Here is a 24263-nt window from a genome sequence, read left to right as displayed (position 1 = left end):
AAAGAACTGATCAACAGCAAATTTTAATCAGACTGGCTTTATGTGTTCCTTAATGTAGTTTGAATTCAAAAAAGACTTTTCTTTTCAGATTTTGAGATGTTCATGTTTGTTTTTAAGTTTGACCTATGAAAGCTTGCGCATATAGATTTTATGTTGTAATTTATAACGATGATGGAAAGAACTGTTGCTAAACCTAGCCCTTGAATAATAACTATTACTTGTTATTTAGGCAGGGGGAGAACATGCAAACTCCACTCAAGGTGGGCCGGAGGTGGAAGCGAATCCGCACCCTCTAAACTGTGAGGCGGACGTTCTAACCAGTACCCCACCGTGCCCCCTCTCATTAGTATGTAATTTTTATTATTATTTTGATATTATGAAGACCTGATCCAAGAGGAAAAACAAGGGGTGATTCACAATTAGGGCAAAAAAGTAATATTGAAAAGTTTAATTGCATCTCTCATTAAAATATTGTGTAAAATGTGTTCACCAGTGTAATTAAATGCTCAAAGTCAACACATAAATTCCATTCAAGCAGTTGAACAATCCAAATTGTTCCTTGCTATATGGTGGCATTACTAAAACTTTCATTTTTATTTAACTTTTATTTTACCAAGTAGGTCAATTAAACATGATATGCATTAATTGTAAACTCTGTCCATGAAAAACAACAAGATCTTTTAGATGCACACTCCAATTTATTCTACTGACCAAAAACATGCTTATGGAGACAATTATACATAACATTGAAAACATCAGAAACAAAACAGCAGAAGATCCATCATGCGGTTGTGGTTACTCTCGATCAAAGGCTTTCTGTAAAAACAAAGAATGCTTCATAAATGAGTTTGGTCCAAGTTTAAAAATCTGGTAACTAATTATTTGATCAATGTAATATACTCATGCAGCTTTGAAATCAAATGTGCAAAATCAAAAAGATGGGTCACTGAGAGTAGTATGACTTAAATCTACTAACCTTTGAGCCAGTATCCCGACTCTTGGCACGTAACTTGTTGACTTGAGACTCGGCGATGTCAGCTCTCTCCTCAGCTTCATCAAGCTCATGTTGAATCTTACGGAACTTGGTGAGGTTGATGTTGGCTTGTTCCTCCTAGAAAGTGTGACAACATTATCCCACGTACAGAATGGCTCATGATTGTTTCTTTTGTTGAAATCGTCTTTTAAATTTGGTTAAAAATGACTTTGTTGTACTTACTGCATCCTCAGTTGTTCTCTTGTAGGCTTTGATCTTAAGTTGAAGCTTATCCACCAGATCCTGAAGACGCACTAGATTTTTTTTGTCTTCTTCTGTCTGTTTCGACACAGTATTTGTATTTGTATTCAGATTTATTTACTTGACAACTTTCAAAATTTGGTTAGTTACCTGGTATGTAAGTTCTTTGATGCGTCTTTCATACTTCCTAACACCCTTGACAGCCTCATTAGCCTTTTTCTGTTCAATGTCCACTTCATTTTCAAGTTCCTTTACCTACAAAACGGAATTATCATAAAACCCAATCATCTCTGAATTTCCCGACATTTGAATGAATCCAGATATTGAGGTAATAATTTGTGACCAAATTGTGTGGTATACTCACCCGAGTCTCAAGCTTCTGTATTTGCTTTTTCCCTCCCTTCATTGCAATTTGTTCAGCTTCGTCCAAACGGTGCTGTAGGTCTTTGATGGTTTGCTCCATGTTTTTCTTCATACGCTCCAGGTGAGCACTGGTGTCCTGCTCTTTCTTCAGCTCTTCCGCCATCATGGCTGCATCGGTGATGGCCTTCTTGGCCTTCTCCTCAGCATTTCTGCACTCCTGGACGGCATCTTCTACTTCTGTCTGAAGCTGGGAGGTATCTGCTTCCAATTTTTTCTTTTGGTTTATCAGAGCAGTATTCTAAATCAACAAAAAAAGATATAAAAGTCATTATTTAATAGCGAAAAGAAAGGTGGTCGATTTGTAGATGTCACATGTCGCTCTCACTTGTGCATGCAGCAGCTGCACCCTTTCGCTAACATCCAGCAACTCTTGCTCAGCAAGTTTGCGACTTCTCTCAGCTTGCTCGAGAGCAGCCCTCAGTTCCTCCAGCTCAGTCTGCATCAGCGTGTTCCGTCTTTCCACAATGGAGATGTTCTCTTTAAGATCATCATTGGCACGAAGAGACTCATCAAGTTGGATTTGGGAATCCTTGAAAATGGAAACCCAAATGTTAAAGTCTGTTTTTGAAGGGGAGTCAGGAGGGCTTGTTCTTTAGTCAGTTCAAACCTTCAGATGCACATGAACAGATTTGAGTTGCTTCTGAGCCTCAGCTGCCTGCCGGTTGGCTTGACCTAGTTGGATCTCCATTTCATTGAGGTCTCCCTCCATCTTCTTCTTCAAACGAAGGGCCTCGTTCCTGCTTCGGGTCTCAGCCTCAAGGGCGCTCTGAAGGTTGTCCACGACCCTCTGTTGGTTTCTCTTTGCTTGCTCCAGCTCTTCATCTTTTTCAGCCAGCTTGCGCTCAATTTCAGCCTTCACTTGACTGAATTCAAGCTGGGCTCTGAGAATTTTTCCTTCCTCATGCTCCAATGTGGCCTATAAAGATCAAATATTTTGGTGTTGGTGCACTATTCACACTATTCATCATCTATTCATGATGAAATGAATAGAATATTTTTTAATGCAACACAACCGACCTCTGCTTCTTCCAGAGCAGTTTGGACGTCAGACTTCTCCTGCTCCAACTGCTTTCGGATCTTCTCAAGCTCATGGATATTCTTTCCATTCTCACTGATTTGTTCAGTGAGGTCAGTTATTTCCTCTTTGCATTGAAAAGAAACAAACTGTACATGAATATTTTCTGAAAATATGTTAAACAATTTGAAGTACAGAATTTGTGGTAACTGACCTTGCAAGTTTTTATTTTCTCTCTTCAGAGTCTCTAGGTACTCGAGGGATTCTTCGTAGGAGTTCTTGAGTTTGAAAAGCTCTGTGCTCAGAGATCTTGCATCCTTTTGCGAACTTTCTAACTCTGTTTGAGACTCTTCATACTTCTGTTTCCACTCTGCCAAGACCTGAGAGATCATGTTTTAGTTATATGTTCATTCAAAGCATGCAAATATCATCTTTTTGAGCTTTTAGTCATGTTAAAATGCGAAGTAAAATTTGCATTTTACTCTTGTTAAAATTACTCTTACTAGCACATCTTGCTTTGGTACCTTGTCGAAGTTTCTTTGCTTCTTGTCCAGAGCGGCAGCAGCAGCATTTGATCTCTCCACATCCACCATGAGGTCTTCAATCTCATTTTGCAATCTGTGTTTTGTTTTCTCCAGAGAGGAACATTTGGCATTCACTGCTTCTACAGCTTCCTCGGCATCCTGCAGACGCTGGGCCAGCTTCTTCCTGGATTATGATGATTTATTTTTGTTCTGCTATGAAACTTTAAAAATAATAATAATAATAAGTATATTTTTTCTTACTTAGCCTCCTCCAGTTCTTCAGTTTTTTGGATGGCATCAGTTTCATACTTGGTCCTCCACTGAGCCACCTCAGAGTTGGCCTTGGACATGCCGCGCTGCAGTTCAGCCTTGGCCTCTTGTTCCTCTTCATACTGCTCTCTGAGCAGGTCGCAGTCGTGGCGAGAAGATTGCACAGCATGGGCTAATGCGTTCTTGGCCTAAAATGAAATACGCACAGTTGGCTGTGCCTCACGTTGTAATGTATATTATTATTCTCATTACAAAGCTACCTTGACTTCCTCTTCCAGTTGCCTTTTAAGATCTTCAATTTGTTGTGTGTAGGACTGCTTTCCTCTCGTGAGTTGTGACACCAAGGAATCCTTCTCCTCAAGTTGCCTTGAAAGTTCACCTAATTTTCACACAGCAATATGTGTTTTTGTTAGTACATTTGAAAATGATAGAAAATGAATTCAACAAACAATACCATTTTCAGTTTGAAGTTTGGCTTTGTGCATGGTGAAGTCATTGATGGCACGCTGTCCCTCTTCTGCTTTTGTTTTATATTCACTCATCTGGTCTTCCAGAGACCGGCACATTTTCTCCAAATGACTCTGAAAACAACCAATTACAGGGAAAAGCAACGAAATTGGTGATTCAAAGTGAGCAAAACAACAAGTACTAACCTGTCATATTAATTACAGTACCTTAGACTTTACAATGTGTTCCATATTGGAGACGACATCATCCAGTTCCAGTCTGAGTTCGCTCTTCTCTTTCTCCAGTTTCTGCTTGACTCTCTGCAGGTTGTCAATCTGCTCCCCCAAGTCAGCCACACTGTCAGCTTGTTTCTTTCTCAGAGTGGCCGCAGTGGCTTCATGCTGCAGCGTGGCTTCTTCCAGATCTCGGCGAAGCTTCTGGAACTCAGCCTCCCTCTTCTTGTTCATCTCAATCTGGGCAGATGTTGCTCCACCGGCCTCCTCGAGCCTCTCACTGATCTCCTCCAACTCTCTGGCCAAGTCTGCTCTCTGCTTTTCCACCTTGGCTCGAGCAGCTCGCTCTGCCTCGAGCTCTTCCTCCAGCTCTTCTATGTGGGCCTATATGCATGTGAAGTCAAGTGCCAAACAAGTATGTTGAAGCTCAAGACCCAAAATATGACTGAGTTGTTCATCAGACAACCGATTTTAATTAATACAACAAATATTAATCAAAAAGCCAATTGTACCTGCAACTCCTTCAATTTTTTCTGGAGCTGTGAACTCATTGCTTGCTCATCCTCTATTTTGCCCAGAAATTGATTGATTTCGAAATCTTTCCTGTGAGTGGACATAAACATATTTCAGTCAGAAAATTGAAGACATAATTGTGTGTGGTTCTTTTTAAAACTTGTAACATCTTACTTTTTCAGCCTCTCTTCAAGTTGTTGCTTGTCATTTTCCAAGTCCATAAGACTCTCTTGAGTTAATTTTAAGTCCCCTTCAAGCTTTCGCTTTGCCCTTTCAAGGTCCATTCGCACTTTTTTCTCTTGCTCCAGGGATCCTTCCAGCTGTTGGTAAGTATTCACAATTAGTTTGATCAGTTAGCATTGATTATTGATTTTTATTTCATGTTGAATCTCACATCATCCACTTGCTGCTCTAGTTTTGACTTGGCCTTGGTAAGAGTGTTGACTTTGTCTTCTTCACTCTGAAGGTCATCCAGTGTTTGCTGATGAGCTTCTTGCAAGGCTTTCTTCTCTTTGGTCAGCTTGGCAATGATTTCATCCAAAGCAGACATTTCTTCAGTCAGGTTCTTCACCTATTCATAGAAATACATTTTCAGCTGAACATGATCGTCTTCAGGACACGGAATATCTGGGTTGTACCTTGTTTTCAGTGGCATGTTTCTCTTTCTCCACTTTAGCAAGGGTTAATTCTAAGTCATCAATGTCCTTTTTGAGCTCAGAGGACTCGTCTTCCAATTTTCGCTTCTTGGATGTTAGTTCGGCATTCATCTCCTCCTCATCTTCTAGTCTTTCTAACAGTTCTTTAATTTTTGCTTCCAGCTGAATCTTGCTCTTAATCAGCCCCTCACATCTTTCTTCAGCATCACAAAGATTATCTTGTTCCTTTTACAAAAGACACAGAATTGATTAGTTTGAACACTTTGCACATTAATTCTAAATCTGATATTTTGATGATAGATTTTGAACATACAGCTTGAACTTGTATCTGTAGGTCATTTTTCTCTTGGAGAAGTGAGACCATTTTCTCTTCCAGTTCTTTTTTCCGTGCTTCTGATTTTGCAAAAGCCTCTTTTAATTTGGTAAATTCTTCCTTCATGTTGGCCATTTCCTTCTCAGTCTCTGCTGACTTCAGAAGGGGTTTGATCTTAAAGAACATCTTCATCCAGGGCCAATTTTTGACCCCCATAAAGGCACGGATGTTCCATTGGATAACAAGTAGTGCATCCCTGTGACAATGATTTATTAAGATGCAGACAGAGCAATCAAAGTGGTTTTGTCCTAAATCACTCATATCAGTCATCTATCTGTTTAAATATACCCATATAGATGGAAGCTTTGTCGGACCTGAATAGCACATACCTGCGTTCAACAATTTTCTGGAATTCAATTCTTGCCAGAACCCCACGTGATCTTGCCTGGATTCGTGTAATTATCAGAGCTAAACGATCATCTCGCATCTCTTCAAGCAAACCAAGAAGCCCTGCTTTGAAGAACACCTAATAAAACCAAAACAAAACAAGACATAAAAACATCTGCAGTTTTATTATGTGTATGCCGTGAGTAAATTTTACCTTGGTGTGTCCCAGTTTGTACTGGTTATGATCGATGTCCAAAGAGCCTAACAATTTCTCAGCTGCTTTCTTGTTATCAATGAATTGTCCCTCTGGGATAGAACTTGGGTTTAGGATGCGGTATCTTAAAAGAAATGGAGTTTAAGTTAAAATTACTCTTATATATTTTGCGTGAATGTGTCTGCAAAGAGTATTACATTTATGAGAACAGATAAAGCCATTATGTAGACTCTTTATTTTGCGATTAACAATACCTCTGTTTGAAATCTCCATAGAGGATCCTGTTGGGGAAGCCCTTCCTACAGATTCGGATGCCTTCCAGCACACCGTTACAGCGCAGCTGGTGCATCACCAGAGGGTTCTCCATGGCTCCAGGAGTCTTGGTCTCATTGGGGATGATGCAACGTACAAAGTGCGGGTGAGTAGACCTCAGGTTGGTCATCAGCTTGTTTAGATTCTCCTATGAGTTCAGGAACCATATTGTCATCATTTTTTATTGGAATTCAAAAATACTGCACAAAGTACATTGTAAGATAATCTTACCCTATGTAAGGCAGATACTGTTTGAAAGGATGAACCTTTCTTCTTTGTACCTTTACCCTTAGTGGCATGTTCTTGAGGGGAATAAGATATGATGGTGTTATTGATCATTTTATTTGAGATAAAATGATCCAATCCAATCTACTTTTATTTGTTAAACATTTTAAAAGTATACACGGTGCACCAAAATGCGACATAAAAGATGGCCTCTGGACATCCGATACAGAAAAAAAAAGTGTCTATTCCCCATCAGTGGCCCAACATCTATGGGGAACTGATAGAACAGCAGTCATGCAACAAATTTGTAAAATACAAACCTGAGTCAGATCCTGCATAATTTGCAAAGAGGAAAGCCAGCATCTTAACAGTTGATTTCTGGTAAAGCCCAACAACAGTTTCATTTAGAGGATCTTTGTTCTTCACCAGCCAGTTGTTGATATTGTAATCAACAGTGCCAGCATAGTGCATCAGGGCAAAATGGGCCTCTGGTTTCCCTTTGGCGACTCTGGGCTTCTGGAAATTGTTGGATTTCCCCAAGTGGTTGTCGTAGAGCTTAGCTTTAAAGGTTGCATCACTGGCTTTGGGGAACATGCACTCTTCTTCAAGAATGGACATGATACCCATAGGCTGAGGAGAACATTACATTTTAGATTTCAATGTTATGTCTGATCAATCATAGCCTCTCAAAAAAGTGTCTCTCACCTTTTCAATTAGGTCAATACAGGCCTGTAAGTCCATTCCAAAATCTATGAAAGTCCATTCAATGCCTTCTTTTTTGTATTCTTCTTGCTCCAGCACAAACATGTGATGGTTGAAAAATTGTTGCAGTTTTTCATTGGTGAAGTTGATACAAAGCTGCTCGAAGGTGTTGAACTGAAATAGAAAGCGAATAAAAATGTAACCGAATGTCATCTTTATACAAAGCAAAACAAGACAAAGCTCACATCGAAGATCTCAAATCCAGCAATATCCAGAACTCCAATGAAGTACTGGCGAGGCTGCTTGGTGTCCAGCGATTGGTTAATCCTCATCACCATCCACAGAAACATTTTTTCATACACTGACTTTGACAGTGCACCAACAGCATAGTACACCTAAAAGTAAAGTAAGAATTTCTCTTGAAAGTAAGATTTAAAAAAACAAAACAAGACAAAAAACACTTTACCTGGGCGACATTTTGTCCCTTAGTGACCCACTCATTTCCTACTTTAACTCTTGGATGACAGAGACCTTTGATGAGGTCAGCAGAATTCAGGCCCATTAGATAAGCAGCTTTGTCAGCATCTAGGTCAGAGAATTTAATGGTCATTAATAAATCAGCTAGTGCCTCACAGTGCTGAACTTTTTTTTCTGTTGTATCACTTTATGATACATTTTTTTTTACGAATGCACTCACTCACCTTCAGTGCCATCAGCCTCTGCCTGCTCTTCTCGTTGCTTCTGTTTAAACTTCATGTTACCATAGTGCATAATGGCACCTGTTAGCTTATAAATGCTGTTCTTCTCTTCTTGGGTGAAACCCAACACATCAAATGCATCCTGGTGAGCAGAGAAGAAAAGTGATGTGAATTTTATCTGCTTATTTGGTCTGATACTGTGAATTTAAAAATTCAGCCCACATCAGTGGCCATGAGTTCCTCAGCATCATTGATGGAAGCGACAGTTGTCTCTCCTTGGGAGATGAATGCATAGTCGTAGGGGTTGTTGGTGATGAGCAACATTTCTAAAATGATATCACACAGAAACTATCATATTTATGACAGTGCTCCTATAATAATGTCAAACTGTTTTATTCTCTGTAGTTTGTTACTTACCCAGAAGTTCAGGTTTCACCTGAGACAAGATCTGGTAGAAAATATGGTAGTCTCTTTCAGCTTTGAGTTGGTAGGTCACACGAGACTTTTCCAAAAGGTCTAATAATAATAATAATAATAATAATAATTGAGTGTTATTGTGATACAGTAATTTGTCGTAAATTGTTCCACTCACAAGTTTCGATATCAGCAGAGGCCAGCTTTCCTCGGTTGTCAAAATGAATTCGGATGAATTTACCCTTCATCAAAAAGAACCACTAAGTCTCTTGTTTTGACTTTGGTTGAGAAATGACATTGCACAACCACTCACAAATCTGGACGAGTTGTCATTTCGGATGGTTTTGGCATTTCCAAAAGCTTCCAGAGCCGGGTTTGCCTGGATGATTTGATCCTCCAGGGTACCCTAAGTTGTCAGATAAGTAGCTTTTTATCCATAAATCAAGTCAGACATTGTTTCATAACTATATATAGTTCATTTACACAACACGTGCAAATTCAGCGAAATTAAAAAAAAGAACATGTCACACAAACCTTCTTCTCAGCAGCTGCATCTTTCTTTCCACTTGGAGCCGCGGCAATGCTGGCAAAGTATTGTATTACTCTCTTGGTGTTGACAGTCTTTCCGGCACCGGATTCTCCACTGAGTTCAATCGTGACAGCATCAGTTTAGAACAAGACATCGAATACCTTATTAACTACTTTTGAAATGCAATTTCTGTGACTTACGTGATAAGAATGGACTGGTTTTCCCTGTCTGTAAATCAAAAAGCTTCCTTTCATTCATGGCTTTTACATTAGTGCTTGAAATGTAGATTTTGTACCTGCCAGCATGTACTGGTAGGCGTTGTCAGAGATGGAGAAGATGTGAGGAGGAGCTTCACTCCTCTTCTTTCCTCTGTAGGCAACAACCACCTCTTGGTTGTAGACTGGCAGCGACTTGTAGGGGTTGACAGTCACACAGAACAGCCCGGAGTAGGTCTAACAAAAAAAAAATAAAAAAATTTAATTGCGTGACATCTGAAAATGACAGAAAAATGAATATGATTATCTTACATAGATCATCCATGCCGCGTAACGCTCTTTGAGGTTAAACAGCACAGCGGGCTCGTGGAGAAAAGTGAACATAGCCATGTCTTCAATTTTATCAAACTTTGGCGGGTTCTGAGGATGTACTTCAATCTCCTTCACTGTCACAGTCTAGAGACAGATAAGTGTAAATTCAGATGTAATACTAAAACCTGTAATACTTTCTGAACAAAATGGCTTTGAAGGAAATACCTTTCCAAACTCGGTCTCAACAGTGACCTTGTCACCATCTCGACTCTTAATGGATGCCTTGACAAACTCAACCTCCGGGTCAGGAACAAAACATTCCTTCTTCATGTCAAATTGACGAGTCTGAGCCTCCAAGCGCTCCCTGTCTGACTTCCTCAAATAAGGAGCAGCCGACCCAAACTCTCTCATAGCAGCGTCGCCCATTTTAACCTGTTTAACATTAATATGGGTATAAATAATACAATATATATATATAGATATAATGTATAATTCAACAAATATATACAAACTATATCATGATAGTCAAAATGTGTCCATTTAAAAGTAATTACACACTTTGCCTTAACAAGTGAGATTCAAATCAAATAAATACAACACACATGCCTAAAAGTATATGTTTAAAAAAAAAACACCCTTACCTTGGGTGCTTTGCTTGAAGACAGGAATTGTGTTTAATCTAACAACCTAATGAACAAAGCCAATCAGCAAATGTTATGAAGAGCACAGTAATATGTGAAGAATATTAGTTCTAGCTAAGATTCTTCGCTTACCTGTTGGCTAAGTGAAGCGAGGAGGCATGTACTGTACTTTACAGCTGTCACCCCTGCGCTAATAAAGGTTGTTAGTCTGCCAAATATGGGATATAATTTTGGATAAAGGTTGCACAATATAAAAAGCTTTCTCTTAATTGGGCGGGATGCTCTGCTGCTATTCGTCGCTTTCATTGACCACAGGGGAGGGTGAGAGGTGAGGTGGCAATCATAGACCGCCGGCTTGACATCATTTACTGCATGAACAGAACAGAAGAAAACAGAAATGCTTTCATCTGTGACTATCATGCATTCTACGTGACACCATCAAGACTATGATACCCTACGTAGGTGTGACATAAAATTATGAAACAACACAATCAGGGTTTACTTATTTATCCGGTATGTAAAGTCCAATAACGCAGCAAAACTATAACAAAGCTTAAAACAGCCATCTTTAATTCTGTTACAAACCCAGTCAAAAACTGAATTAGCCAGATTTATGCATCATACAAGCGCTGATAAGTCTTATCAGTGCCCAATCAGATACATTAATGCTTACTTAAATGAATTCATTTTTGTTTTAGGTGTTTGCCATTTTGGAATTTATCATTTTTTTTTAATCCAAAATCTTCCAGTAAACGAGATTTCAAACATTCAGCTGGGGTCGCCTCATCCAAAATGTTCACTGAAGGTCAGTCACGAAGGTGGTAGCAACACATTTGTGACACTTGTGAGACTGAATTGTTGCAGCTGTCGTTGAGTGAGCCCTAAAGTCATGGACTGACTTCACTCGCACAACTGCTAATCCCTGAGAGGTGTACACCCTTTATCTCATTCTGTCGTCATAGCATTGTTCTTTTTCCTTTGGCCTTGAGGACAAAGTTAACCGTGTGAAATTCTTGTCTGGATTATTTGTCCCTGATTGAGAAACACGACAGCTGCCAGCTTTCGTGATGGATGAGGGTTAACAGAAGCTCAGAGAATACATCTCATCTTGAAATGTTATTATAATTTTTTTAAATAAGCATAAACACAATACAATATCAAGAAATTAAATTCATTATTTTTATTTTTAAATTAAATTAATTCTTATCACACCAGTATTCAAGATTTTGTTATACAAAGCACTAACTCATTTAAGTGCAAATTTTGGTTATTAGCTAGATGCACCTTGGTCAATTCCTGGTTTTCTCCGTCGCTTTTAAACTTTGTCAGTGCACAGCATAATGTCTGGTTGAATTTTTTATTTTTTTCCTTCAAATTGTTGGCCTCATTCTCAGCTGTTTTACACATCTTCGCCGCTGATATCTCACCTTCAAACCTTGATTCCCTTCCTACGGCTGTGTGCACAAATTTAGACTCCCCCATGATAGTCATATGTAGAAGATGCATAACAACAGTCCAAATCTAAGCAGGGAGGGAGAAGCTCTTGAATAGCTGTGTGCAATTTATGTTAAGATATTAGAAGCAATAGTTCTCCATAATTGTAAAATGCCTACACATTTTGTGCAGGCTGAACTCGGCAAGATTAGGATCAACAAGCAGTGGGAGACAAGTCTGATCGCCAGCTTTATCTGATCTCTGCCAGGAATGGAACTTCTGCACTCTTCCTCACGGTAGAGTAACAGTAACATATTTTGTTTCTTTCAAGAACTGTACAGTATTTGCATGCAGTGTTCTTGAGATCATTTTCAACATGAATATTTTTAAACTATTAAACCTTATTGCTTGATTGATAGAAACATTCACAATAAAGCATTCTTAGAGGGAATAATATTTAAGACTGTATAAAAACAACAAATAGATTGAGTGTATAGGTCTATTTCAAATAATTTGACCCCTTGCGGCTAAATTACAGAGCTGAAAAAAAAAGATGGCATGAAAGTGTCTCAATAACAGTCCTTAACACCTGTCCAACATCATTAAATTGTCTCTTCTTGTACTAGTATAAATACCACTCAAAGTTGTGAGCACAATTGTTGAATTCTTGATTCATGATATTGAATGAAAAGGTCTTTCCGACTTATACTTTATGCCTCCACGTGCTTGTTGCATTGCCTTAAAATAAAATAGATTTAAAAAAAAAAAAGCAATGAACATACATTTTATTGCACATTTGCTTTATTCTACAGATATTTTAGAGACTGTTAACTACAGATGAACCCAAAACTGTTGCATGGTTGTCTGTGGGTTTCACTCCTCATCTAGTCCTTTCTGTAATGAAGAATAGACAAAATAAGACAATTTATTGACAGATAACAACATTCAATAATAAAGAATGTTTCAAAGCCCTGAAAAAAAGAATTCTCTTAAGAACAGGGGTGCCATAAGGAGGAGAAAAATTATGTCCATGGGCGCCGTGACTGACAGCGGCCCAAGAAAAACCTTCCATCCATTTTAATGTTTGTCTTCAATCGGGTCATGCGTGAGCTGCAACCTTTCCCATCTAACTTTGAGCGAGAGGCCCAGATTGTTTGCCGGCCAATCACAGGGCGTTACTCACCGCTCACACTCCTATTTATAGTGTCTTCAGGTAACCAAATGTTTGGATTTTTAGAATAGATAGAAAGCTAGCTCAAGCCTTGGAAAACTGGAATGCCAAAAATAGAATGTAAGTGAAACCAGGATGGTTTAGACTAAAACATACTTTTAGTTCCCTCCGAAATATCAGATTTACCGTATTTACCGGACTATAAGGCACACCTAAAAACCTAACATTTTCCCAAAAGCCGACAGTGCACCTTATAGTCCGGTGTGCCTTATATATGGACCAAATTCCTAAATTTAAACTGGCCCGAAGCATTGTGTCATGAAATCAATTATAAGTGGCCCGCTGAAGACTATGAATCATGAATCAACTAGACTATGGATCATTATTTTGTGATTATAATGTAATTTGTTGCGTCTGAAGTTGAAATAAAAAAGATAAAATGGAGAATGATTTGGTTTAGATTGAAAATCTGACATGATGCATTAATGGTGCACCCTATAGTCCGGTGTGCCTTATAAAAGGACAAAGTTTTAAAATGGGCCATTCATTGAAGGTGCACCTTATAGATCGGTGCGCCTTATAGTCCGGAAAATACGGTAATAAATAAACTCCTCAGTTGTCTAATTACATCAAAGACCATCGAAGAATATGAGTTGCAATTTTGTTACTTTTTGCCTAACAACATAGAAGCCTCCTTTACCTTGGCGCCAACATCACGGCTTTTAGCACGCAACTTGTTGACCTGAGATTCAGCAATGTCTGCTCTCTCTTCAGCTTCATCGAGCTCGTGCTGCAGTTTACGGAACTTGCCCATATGAGTATTGGCTTGTTCTTCCTACAGGAATCCATGCAGAAAAGCACACAACACAAAATGATATACAATATGATCAATGAATTTTAACTTCATGAGTGTGTTGTTGATTTATTTAATTGTGAATGAGCAGAGGCTTATTGGCAAACATTTTGAAAACAACTTACAGCCTCCTCAGCAGATCTTTTGTATGCTTTGACCTTCAGTTGGAGTTTATCAACCAGATCCTGGAGGCGCACAACATTCTTGCGATCTTCCTCAGTCTGTAATTATAAGGACTAGGTAAGACACTCAAGTTCTCTCACTTTCTTTCATTTTAACGTTGTGTGAAAATTAACATTGAAAGATGTGTGAGGCATTAATGATGGATATCAATGATGGAATATATTTCAGCATTTAAGAAACTGACTGTATAAAGAGGCTTACATGCTATTTGAATTCATAATATTTCTGCCACCTGGAAAAAAAGAGAAATCCCACCTGATAGGTGAGTTCCTTGATGCGCCTCTCATACTTGCGGATTCCCTTGATTGCTTCGCTGCTCTTCTTTTGCTCAGACTCAACCTCGTTCTCAAGCTCCTTCACCTGAAAGCAAAAATGTATTTTTAGCACTATAACAGGAAACTTGGTGAGTTCGGGTGAATCGCCTCTTTGTGATCACTTTTCCAACTTGGCTGAACTCTCGTGGTTCGACAAAGTCTTACCCTGGCTTCGAGCTTCTGCACCTGCTTCCTCCCCCCCTTCATTGCAATTTGTTCAGCTTCATCCAAACGGTGTTGCAGGTCTTTGATGGTTTGCTCCATGTTCTTCTTCATACGCTCCAGGTGAGCACTGGTGTCCTGCTCTTTCTTCAGTTCTTCTGCCATCATGGCGGCATCGGTGATGGCCTTCTTGGCCTTCTCCTCAGCGTTCCTGCATTCCTGAACTGCTTCTTCTACTTCATTCTGAAGCTGGGATGCATCATTTTCAAGTTTCTTCTTCTGATTAATCAGACCGGTGTTCTGTAAAATTGTTTGGAAAGTAAATAAGTGCTCTTGCAGAAAGTCATCTGTTAAGCATTTTGCTGAAACAATAAAAGTCTCTCACTTGTGAGTGCAGCAGCTGCACCCTTTCACTAACATCCAGCAACTCTTGCTCAGCAAGTTTGCGACTCCTCTCAGTTTGCTCGAGAGCAGCCCTCAGTTCTTCCAGCTCAGCTTGAATGAGATTGTTACGTCTCTCCACAATAGCAATGTTCTCTTTGAGATCATCATTGGCACGGACAGACTCATCCAGCTGAAGTTGGCAATCCTTCATGGGACAACATCAGTCATAATTAGTAGTCTGTCGAATATTTTGTGAAAATGTGTTGCTCCAAGATTACCTTCAGATGTGCATGAACAGATTTGAGTTGCTTCTGAGCCTCAGCTGCCTGCCTGTTGGCTTGACTGAGCTGAATCTCCATCTCATTAAGGTCTCCCTCCATCTTCTTCTTCAAACGAAGGGCCTCGTTTCTGCTTCGGCACTCCGCTTCTAGAGAACTCTGCAGAGTTTCAATAGTCCTCTGCATGTTCCTCTTGCACTGCTCCATCTCCTCATCTTTCTCAGCTAGTTTTCGTTCAATTTCAGCTTTGATCTGGCTGAACTCAAGCTGGGCTCTTAGAATCTTACCCTCCTCATGCTCTAAGGAAGCCTGGCAGATACAAGAATCCAGTGAAGTAATTCACCATTGACATTAGTGCGGTAATGTGTTGTTTTCGGGTAAAATTTCCTAACCTCTGCTTCCTCTAGAGCGGACTGGATTTCACTCTTCTCCTGGTCCAATTGCTTTCTTATTTTCTCCAGCTCGTGAATATTCTTTCCACTCTCACCGAGTTGCTCAGTGAGATCAGAAATCTCCTCTGTAGAATATCAAACACCATTAGGGATAAATATCTACTGTAAACACAATCCGAGTAGAGCATACCTTGTAAATTTTTGTTTTCTCTTTTCATGGTCTCCAGATGATCCAGAGACTCTTCATAGGAGTTCTTCAGCTTGAAGAGCTCAGTGCTCAGAGCTCTGGCTTCCTTCTGGGAGCCCTCCAATTCACATTGAGATTCCTCATACTTTTGTTTCCATTCAGACAAGACCTACCAGGAAAGAAAAAAGCCACATTGAGGAGACATTTTAATGAACATACTGCAGATAGCTATGTATTTACCAACATAATCTTGTATTAGAAGTATTTATTTGTAATTATGCCTGGCATATATTGACTGACCATCAAATGTTACGGTTTCTGGTCTTTAAAATACTGTATTTGTGGTGTTCAAGTTTCTCCTGAATGTTGATTCCCAGGTCTTTTTTTCTGTGTAAAACTATCCAGACTTCAACTCTAGGTTCATGTTTTCATTTACTGTCAATGAACTGTATGTTTAATTAAAATTATGATTGATTACTTTATGGTTAATTCACTTCCTCATCAAATTATATCCATCAATTCATGAGTCCCTGAGTTAGTTAACTATTTTAATTTATCAAACTGCCATGAAGACAGTCTTGGTCAATTTTGTGGTCTGCAATTACTAACGTTGCCTCCGTATGAACACTTCACCTTGTCGAAGTTTCTTTGCTTCTTGTCCAGAGCAGCAGCAGCAGCATTTGATCTCTCCACATCCACCATGAGGTCTTCAATCTCATTCTGCAGTCTGTGTTTTGTTTTCTCCAGAGAGGAACATTTTGCATTTACTGCTTCCACAGCTTCCTCTGCATCCTGCAGACGCTGAGCCAGCTTCTTCCTTTAGAAATCATTTAAACCTTATTACTGCTTCCATTGTTAATTTTTTTTTATTCAAAACTATTCAATTAATGGCTGCTCATTTATCCAACAAATAAACTTTTTGTTCGTCTTACATTTTAGCTGGAACATAACACAAACAAAAAGCTGATCTGCCAGACATAGTGAAGTCATGGTGAAATGATGAGTCACATTTTAGTCAAGGTGGATCAAACGCTTACTTAGCCTCCTCCAGTTCTTCAGTCCTCTGGATGGCATCAGTTTCATACTTGGTCCTCCACTGAGCCACCTCAGCATTGCTCTTGGACATACCACGCTGCAATTCAGCCTTGGCCTCTTGTTCTTCCTCATACTGCTCTCTGAGCAGGTCGCAGTCGTGGCGAGAAGACTGCACAGCATGGGCTAAAGCATTCTTGGCCTGTCAGAAAAATATTTTATAAATATATGGAAAATACTTACGAAACTACGAATGTCGAGGCACCTGCCACAGAACAGAGTTCATCTTACTTTGGTTTCCTCCTCCAGTTGTCGTTTGAGGTCTTCAATTTGTTGTGTGTAGGACATTTTCCCTCTGGTGAGTTGAGATACCAGAGACTCTTTCTCCTCAAGTTGTCTTGAGAACTCGCCTAGCGTTATGGCCACGTTTCATTAATGTCTGAATATAGTGGTGAGGAACAGTTTTAAATTAAAAGAACACCATGACATACCATTTTCAGTTTGAAGCTTTGCTTTCTGCATGTTGAAGTCATTGATGCAACGTTGTGCTTCTTCAAATTTGGTCTTGTATTCATTCATCTGATCTTCTACCGTTCTGCATGTCTTCTCAAGACTTGTCTGCAATTGCAATATTTATTTCAGTACTAATATACATCCGCATGTGTTGTATCACCTTAATTTTGATTAAATTGAAACTTAAGAGAAATGTTCAGCTAACTTTTGTTTTGACAATATGTTCCATATTGGAGACGACATCATCCAATTCTAGTCTGAGTTCGCTCTTCTCTTTCTCCAATTTCTGCTTGACTCTCTGCAGGTTGTCAATCTGCTCCCCCAAGTCAGCCACACTGTCAGCTTGTTTCTTTCTCAGAGTGGCCGCAGTGGCTTCATGCTGCAGCGTGGCCTCTTCCAGATCTCGGCGAAGCTTCTGGAACTCAGCCTCCCTTTTCTTGTTCATCTCAATCTGGACAGATGTTGCTCCACCAGCCTCCTCCAGTCTCTCACTGATCTCCTCCAGCTCTCTGGCCAATTCTGCCCTCTGCTTCTCCACCTTGGCTCGAGCAGCTCGCTCTGCCTCAAGCTCTTCTTCCAGCTCCTCAATGCGGGCCTAATCAGACATTATTGGTTAGTCGTTTTAGAAAACTTCAGATTTCAAACCATTCCCTGAACCATTTGTTACCTGAAGCTCTTTCAGTTTCTTTTGAAGCTGAATGCCAATTGCCTGCTCATCCTCTATTCTATTAGTGAGCTGGTTGACTTCAAAGTCCTTCCTGCAATGAAATATTTATCATTAAATACAATAGGAAACAAAAGCTTCATTTGTACCTTGGCTATATATTCCTTGAAATAATAATTGTAATGATATTTACTTTTTGAGCTGCTCTTCCAGTTGTTGCTTGTCATTCTCCAGATCCATGAGGCTTTCCTGGGTCAACTTTAAGTCTCCCTCAAGCTTCCTCTTTGCTCTCTCAAGATCCATTCGAATCTTCCTCTCTTGCTCAAGGCTTCCTTCAAGCTATTAAAGAATGCATCCAAAACTTTGAGCTCCAAGGTAGCAGTAAAATGCCTTTCAAATAAACCATACTCAAGCACATACATCATCAACTTGCTGTTCAAGTTTTGACTTGGCCTTGGTCAAAGTGTTGACTTTGTCTTCCTCACTCTGAAGGTCATCCAATGTTTGCTGATGAGCTTCTTGTAAAGCTTTCTTCTCTTTGGTCAACTTGGCAATGACTTCATCCAAAGCTGCCATTTCTTCGACCAGGTTTTTCACCTGGAAATCACCGTGATAATTCATAATTAAGTTATTGGGATTTCTATTTCTAATCTTTCTTGTAGGACATAATCAAGCAGTTTTCATACCTTGTTCTCAGTGGCGTGCTTCTCTTTCTCCACTTTAGCCAGAGTTAACTCCAAGTCATCAATGTCTTTCTTCAGCTCGGAACACTCATCCTCTAACTTCCTCTTCTTTGCTGTTAATTCAGCGTTCATCTCCTCCTCATCCTCCAGTCTTTCAGATAACTCTTTGGCCTTTGCTTCCATCTGTATTTTGTGTTTGATCAACCCCTCACATCTTTCTTCAGCATCGGCAAGATTATCTTGCTCCTAATTTAGAAACACAATGTTGTATATTTTTTATATCACTGATATACGTAGATTATCTCTTAAAAGGTGAATGATGATATTAAATTTACAGCCTGGACTTGGAGCTGCAGGTCATTTTTTTCTTGGAGAAGAGAGACCATTTTTTCCTCCAGTTCCTTCCTGCGAGATTCTGACTTTGCGTAAGCTTCTTTCAACTTCAGGAATTCTTCCTTCATGTTGGCCATTTCTTTTTCTGCCTCAGCCGATCTCAAAAGAGGTTTGATCTTGAAGAATAGTTTCATCCAAGGCCAATTCTTAACCCCCATAAAGGCACGAATGTTCCACTGGATTACCAATAATGCATCCCTGTCAAAGATCATCCATTGTTTCAACTTTTTGTTCAAACACAACATTTGCACAAATATTAAAACAGTCATTGTTTGTTCTAAAATGCATTCTGTAGCCCTAACCTCCTCTCAACAATCTTTTGGTATTCCATTCTTGCCAGAAGACCTCTTGATCTAGACTGGATTCCGGTAATGATGAGAGATAAACGGTCATCCCTCATCTCCTCAAGTTGCCCAAGGAGACCAGCCTTGAAGAACACCTTTTGAAAAATGTAAATCAATGTTACGATCTACTACCTCTTTGGATCCACTTGGAAATGAAATGATACTTCTCAAGGAGTTCATTGAAAGTTTTGGAAATATATTTGTATTAGTTGTTAGGTGCAATTGTCCCGTAGTAACTAACCTTTATTACAAATGTTGGGAAAGAATCAGAATGATGTTCATTTTTATTATAGTTACGCTCAACAGTTACATTATTTTAATGCATTTGGATTATGTGCATGGATTGAAAATTCAAAAAAATACTTTTGAATTCCTTTATAACTTGCCTTTGTGTGTCCAAACTTGTATTGATTGTGGTCAATATCCAAAGACCCAAGAAGTTTTTCTGCACCCTTCTTACTGTCGATAAATTGACCCTCAGGGATAGCAGCAGGATTCAGGATTCGATATCTAAAAACACATGGACCAAATATTTACAAATAATAATCCCTGTGATTTTCCAATTTTGGCAGGGATACAAGTTATTCTGTGCTACCTCTGTTTGAAATCTCCATAGAGAATCCTGTTGGGGAAGCCCTTCCTGCAGATTCGGATGCCTTCCAGCACACCGTTACAACGCAGCTGGTGCATCACCAGAGGGTTCTCCATGGCTCCAGGAGTCTTGGTCTCATTGGGGATGATGCAACGTACAAAGTGGGGGTGAGTAGACCTCAGGTTGGTCATCAGCTTGTTCAGATTCTCCTGTGAAGGTAGTGACACAATGTTTGCAACTAACCTGGGTGATAACTATGTTAAAGTTTTCATTGAAAATCAAATTTCTTGTACATATACTGACCCTATGCAAGGCCGACACAGTCTGAAAAGATGAACCCTTCTTCTTGCTTCCTTTGGCTTTTCCACCATCTGTTGGTTAACGAGGGCCAACTTTAAGTATCCTTTTTAGCGACACAAGCAAGAATGGGTGGAGTGGATTGAGTTCATTTTTACCTGCGGTTGAATCTGATCCAGCATAATTAGCAAAGAGTATCCCCAATAATTTGAGGTTAGATTTCTGGTAAAGTCCAACAACAGTCTCATTTAGAGGATCCTTGTTCTTCACCAGCCAGTTGTTGATATTGTAATCAACAGTTCCAGCATAGTGCATCAGAGCAAAGTGGGCCTCTGGTCTCCCTTTGACTATTCTGGGTTTCTGGAAGTTGCTGGATTTCCCGAGGTGGTTGTCGTAGAGCTTAGCTTTAAAGGTTGCATCACTGGCTTTGGGGAACATGCACTCCTCTTCAAGGATGGACATGATACCCATGGGCTGAGGAGAACATTACATTTTAGATTTCAATGTTATGTCTGATCAGTTATAGCCTCTCAGAAAAGTGTCTCTCACCTTTTCAATCAGGTCAATACAGGCCTGCAAATCCATACCAAAATCTATAAAAGTCCATTCAATGCCTTCCTTTTTGTATTCTTCTTGCTCCAGCACAAACATGTGATGGTTGAAAAACTGTTGCAGTTTTTCATTGGTGAAGTTGATACAAAGCTGCTCGAATGTGTTGAACTGAAAGAGAAAGTGATTAAAAATGTAAGCGAATGTCACCTTCATACAAAACAATACAAGTCAAAGCTCACATCGAAGATCTCAAATCCAGCAATATCCAGAACTCCAATGAAGTACTGGCGAGGCTGCTTGGTGTCCAAAGATTGATTAATACGGATCACCATCCACAGAAACATCTTCTCATACACTGACTTGGCCAGTGCACCGACAGCATAGTAGACCTAAAAAAACAAAACAAGTAATGAGTCCGATTATGGTGTGTGATCGTAAACAGGTAGCCTCTACATCGTACTGTAGTAGAAATCATGTTTTGCAGCAAATCATACAATGGGTAAGCTATAGTGTACAGTCCTAATACTACATACATCTTGATTTTACTCGAATGTGCATCAAGAATAATTTTTTGTTACAAAATCAAATCAAAAACATTTCCATCACTTTTATAATATTTACCTGCTGAACATTTTGTCCCTTGGTGACCCATTCATTCCCCACTTTAACTCTTGGATGACAGAGACCTTTGATGAGGTCAGCAGAGTTTAAGCCCATCAAGTAAGCAATTTTGTCAGCATCTGAAGAAATTGAGTATGAAAAATCCGAATCATTTTTTTTTCATCTTAATTAACCTGTTTTTGAAATCCAGACAGTCCATTTTACCTTCCGTGCCATCAGCCTCTGCTTGCTCCTCACGCTGCTTGTTCTTGAATTTCATGTTACCATAGTGCATGATGGCACCCGTAAGTTTGTAAATGCCATTCTTCTCCTCTTGGGTGAAGCCCAGCACATCAAAGGCATCCTGATATTAATATGAAAATGATTTTGATTGCCCGTCTTGATATGAAGTTTTTTTTTCTTCACTACCTCAAAAATGAGTAATACTGGAGTAACAGAAAATGTAACAAGCAATATGTTTGATTTTCTCACATCTGTGGCCATAAGCTCATCAGCATCATTGATGGAGGCGACAGTTGTTTCTCCTTGGGAGATGAATGCATAGTCGTAGGGGTTGTTGGTGATAAGCATCATTTCTACAAGAGTGGGAAAACATTTTTACTTTTTGAATCATGCACAGCAAAACAAGCCTTAGTCAGCTGTTTTTATTTACCCAAAAGCTCAGGTTTTTTCTGTGAGAGAATCTGATAGAAGATGTGGTAGTCTCTTTCAGCCTTAAGCTGAAAGGTGACACGGGACTTCTCCAACAGATCTATAGACGCATATTGAAAACTGGTGTGACAATAAATAAATAAATACATACAAAAGTACATACGTACATAATAGCTGTTGCTATAATCAATTAAATGTATGAAGTGTTACCAACATGTCTCAATATCAGCCGATGCAAGCTTTCCACTGGCAGCAAAGTGAATTCGGATGAATTTACCCTGGTTAAAAAAAAAAAAAAAAAAAGTGTTAAAGTACAACACTTAGAGTACAAAAACTTTTTTTTAAATTACTTTTTGTATAAGTGAAACTTACAAATCTGGAAGAATTGTCATTTCTAATGGTCTTGGCATTTCCAAAGGCTTCTAAAGCTGGGTTAGCTTGAATGATTTGATCCTCCAAGGTACCCTGGAAACACAGTAATCTTATCGAATGCAATACACGAGAAAAAAATTATAGATTTACAATTTTACAAAATTAGGATAGACACCTTTTTCTCAGAGCCTGTTTCTTTCTTCCCACTGCCAGCTGCAATGCTGGCAAAATACTGGATGACTCTCTTGGTGTTGACAGTCTTCCCAGCACCAGATTCTCCACTGTGGAAAAAGCATGCAAAATTACACTGACATTTAATCAACAATGTCTTAAATGATGTCTTCCAAATGAGCAAACTTTAATACCAGTTATGATGGCATTATAGATTAAATTCGGGCCTCATTCTGCTAATAAAACCTTACAAAAACCAACCAAGAACTAAAATCCAACTTACGTGATGAGAATAGACTGATTTTCTCTGTCTAGAAAAGACATACAAGAGTGATTTCAAAACTACGTACACAATCTCCATACATTGTATTCAGCATATTGATATGAGCAGAGAGTCTATAAAAATCTTTCATTACCAGTTAACATGTACTGGTAGGCGTTGTCAGAGATGGAGAAGATGTGAGGAGGAGCTTCACTCCTCTTCTTTCCTCTGTAGGCAACAACCACCTCTTGGTTGTAGACTGGCAGCGACTTGTAGGGGTTGACAGTCACACAGAACAGCCCGGAGTAGGTCTAACAAAAAAAAAAAAAAAAAATTTAATTGCGTGACATCTGAAAATGACAGAAAAATGAATATTATTATTATCTTACATAGATCATCCATGCCGCGTAACGCTCTTTGAGGTTAAACAGCACAGCGGGCTCGTGAAGAAAAGTGAACATGGCCATGTCTTCAATTTTATCAAACTTTGGCGGGTTTTGAGGGTGCACGTCAACATCCTTCACAGTCACAGTCTGAAGATAAAGAAAATGTAATGTTTTAAACATATTTTCAATACCATAATCAACAAAACCATCATTATGAGGTCATCAGTGTTCCTTTTTACTTCTGTCATACATTGGTTTTCAATTTAGTGTGTTTGCCCATCATAAAGGTAAGCCACTTCTTTGGAGGCAATTAGTTGAACAACAATTTCATTCATTTGTAGATTTTTTTTTCATTTAAACTGGAGATACGCTAAACAGTGGTAATCTGTATATAGTACAAAGATTATTAGACAGACATAGATTCATATCATTTATGTAAAGCTTGGAATGGGACGATCATCTGCCTCCTGTCTTTTCTTCTTTAGTTCCTCACAAAATAGGTAGCTTTCTTCACCTCTGAGGTTTTTGGTCCTGCCAGTATGACTGACCTTCCCCTTTGCAGTTTGAGCGGTGACTTTGTCCCCCTCGCGGCTGGTGATGGAAGCCTTCACGTACTCCTCCTCAGTGTCAGGAACAAAGCATTCTTTCTTCATGTCAAATATACGAGTCTGAGCCTCCAGACGCTCCTTGTCTGATTTCCTCAGGTAGGGGGCCGCTGCCCCAAACTCTCTCATGGCGGCGTCACCCATTTTTAAGCTTGCTTAATACAAAAGGAAAGCAAAAATATACAGTTAAGCATTCTAATTTGTGGTTAGAAGAAATGTTGGATTTAGATTAATACTTACTTTATTAATCCCGATAGAGAAGACTGAGGTGCTACGGCCCTGGATGGAAAAATAGAGCGCTGAAAGTGATTTATAGTAAATATGATGACAGTCAAACAGTGAAGCCTTACCTTGTGATAGAATGGTGACCTACTGTGGGTTCCACAATCAGTTCCCTTTATAAAGGAAGCCCCTCCGCCATATATGGAGGATGCTTGTTAGGGCCCAGAATGCTATTGTGTCTGAGTTGGGTTGGTCAGTTTGAGGGTAA

At 39.3% G+C, this 24263-nt stretch overlaps 2 protein-coding genes across 2 annotated transcripts; both read right to left on the bottom strand.

The window, feature by feature from the left end:
• Positions 1 to 691: 691 nt before the first annotated feature.
• Positions 692 to 10062, bottom strand: LOC147046379 (myosin-7-like). The gene is made up of 37 exons (XM_085930386.1): positions 9862 to 10062; positions 9637 to 9780; positions 9405 to 9561; positions 9310 to 9337; positions 9115 to 9223; positions 8894 to 8986; positions 8759 to 8822; positions 8584 to 8682; positions 8389 to 8492; positions 8170 to 8308; positions 7935 to 8053; positions 7714 to 7863; positions 7472 to 7642; positions 7087 to 7396; positions 6773 to 6843; positions 6484 to 6689; positions 6230 to 6353; positions 6018 to 6154; positions 5629 to 5884; positions 5298 to 5540; positions 5054 to 5230; positions 4834 to 4979; positions 4659 to 4749; positions 4141 to 4530; positions 3921 to 4047; positions 3727 to 3845; positions 3458 to 3654; positions 3197 to 3380; positions 2887 to 3052; positions 2675 to 2799; positions 2265 to 2573; positions 1983 to 2186; positions 1599 to 1895; positions 1385 to 1489; positions 1217 to 1312; positions 977 to 1111; positions 692 to 816 (listed from the first exon to the last, which is right to left on the bottom strand). Exons 1-37 carry the CDS (start codon positions 10060 to 10062, stop codon positions 796 to 798), a joined length of 5814 nt encoding a protein of 1937 aa, XP_085786512.1. The 3' UTR covers positions 692 to 795.
• A 2436-nt stretch (positions 10063 to 12498) lies between these two features.
• Positions 12499 to 24033, bottom strand: LOC147046378 (myosin-7-like). The gene is made up of 38 exons (XM_085930389.1): positions 24014 to 24033; positions 23717 to 23928; positions 23172 to 23315; positions 22937 to 23093; positions 22804 to 22831; positions 22525 to 22630; positions 22350 to 22442; positions 22192 to 22255; positions 21979 to 22077; positions 21798 to 21901; positions 21531 to 21669; positions 21327 to 21445; positions 20945 to 21094; positions 20703 to 20873; positions 20312 to 20627; positions 20160 to 20227; positions 19860 to 20065; positions 19651 to 19774; positions 19223 to 19359; positions 18863 to 19118; positions 18531 to 18773; positions 18265 to 18441; positions 18038 to 18183; positions 17848 to 17938; positions 17386 to 17775; positions 17159 to 17285; positions 16959 to 17077; positions 16673 to 16869; positions 16269 to 16452; positions 15639 to 15804; positions 15449 to 15573; positions 15057 to 15365; positions 14780 to 14983; positions 14398 to 14694; positions 14174 to 14278; positions 13861 to 13956; positions 13583 to 13717; positions 12499 to 12605 (listed from the first exon to the last, which is right to left on the bottom strand). Exons 2-38 carry the CDS (start codon positions 23915 to 23917, stop codon positions 12585 to 12587), a joined length of 5814 nt encoding a protein of 1937 aa, XP_085786515.1. The 5' UTR covers positions 23918 to 23928; positions 24014 to 24033; the 3' UTR covers positions 12499 to 12584.
• Between the last annotated feature and the right edge of the window lie 230 nt (positions 24034 to 24263).

The sequence above is a fragment of the Syngnathus leptorhynchus genome, chromosome 14 (assembly GCF_054491065.1).
Source record: "Syngnathus leptorhynchus isolate UIUO chromosome 14, UIUO_Slep, whole genome shotgun sequence".
NCBI lineage: Eukaryota > Metazoa > Chordata > Actinopteri > Syngnathiformes > Syngnathidae > Syngnathus > Syngnathus leptorhynchus.
The sequence above is the reverse complement of the archived record's forward strand: the minus strand, read 5'-3'. Positions and strand labels throughout refer to the sequence as shown.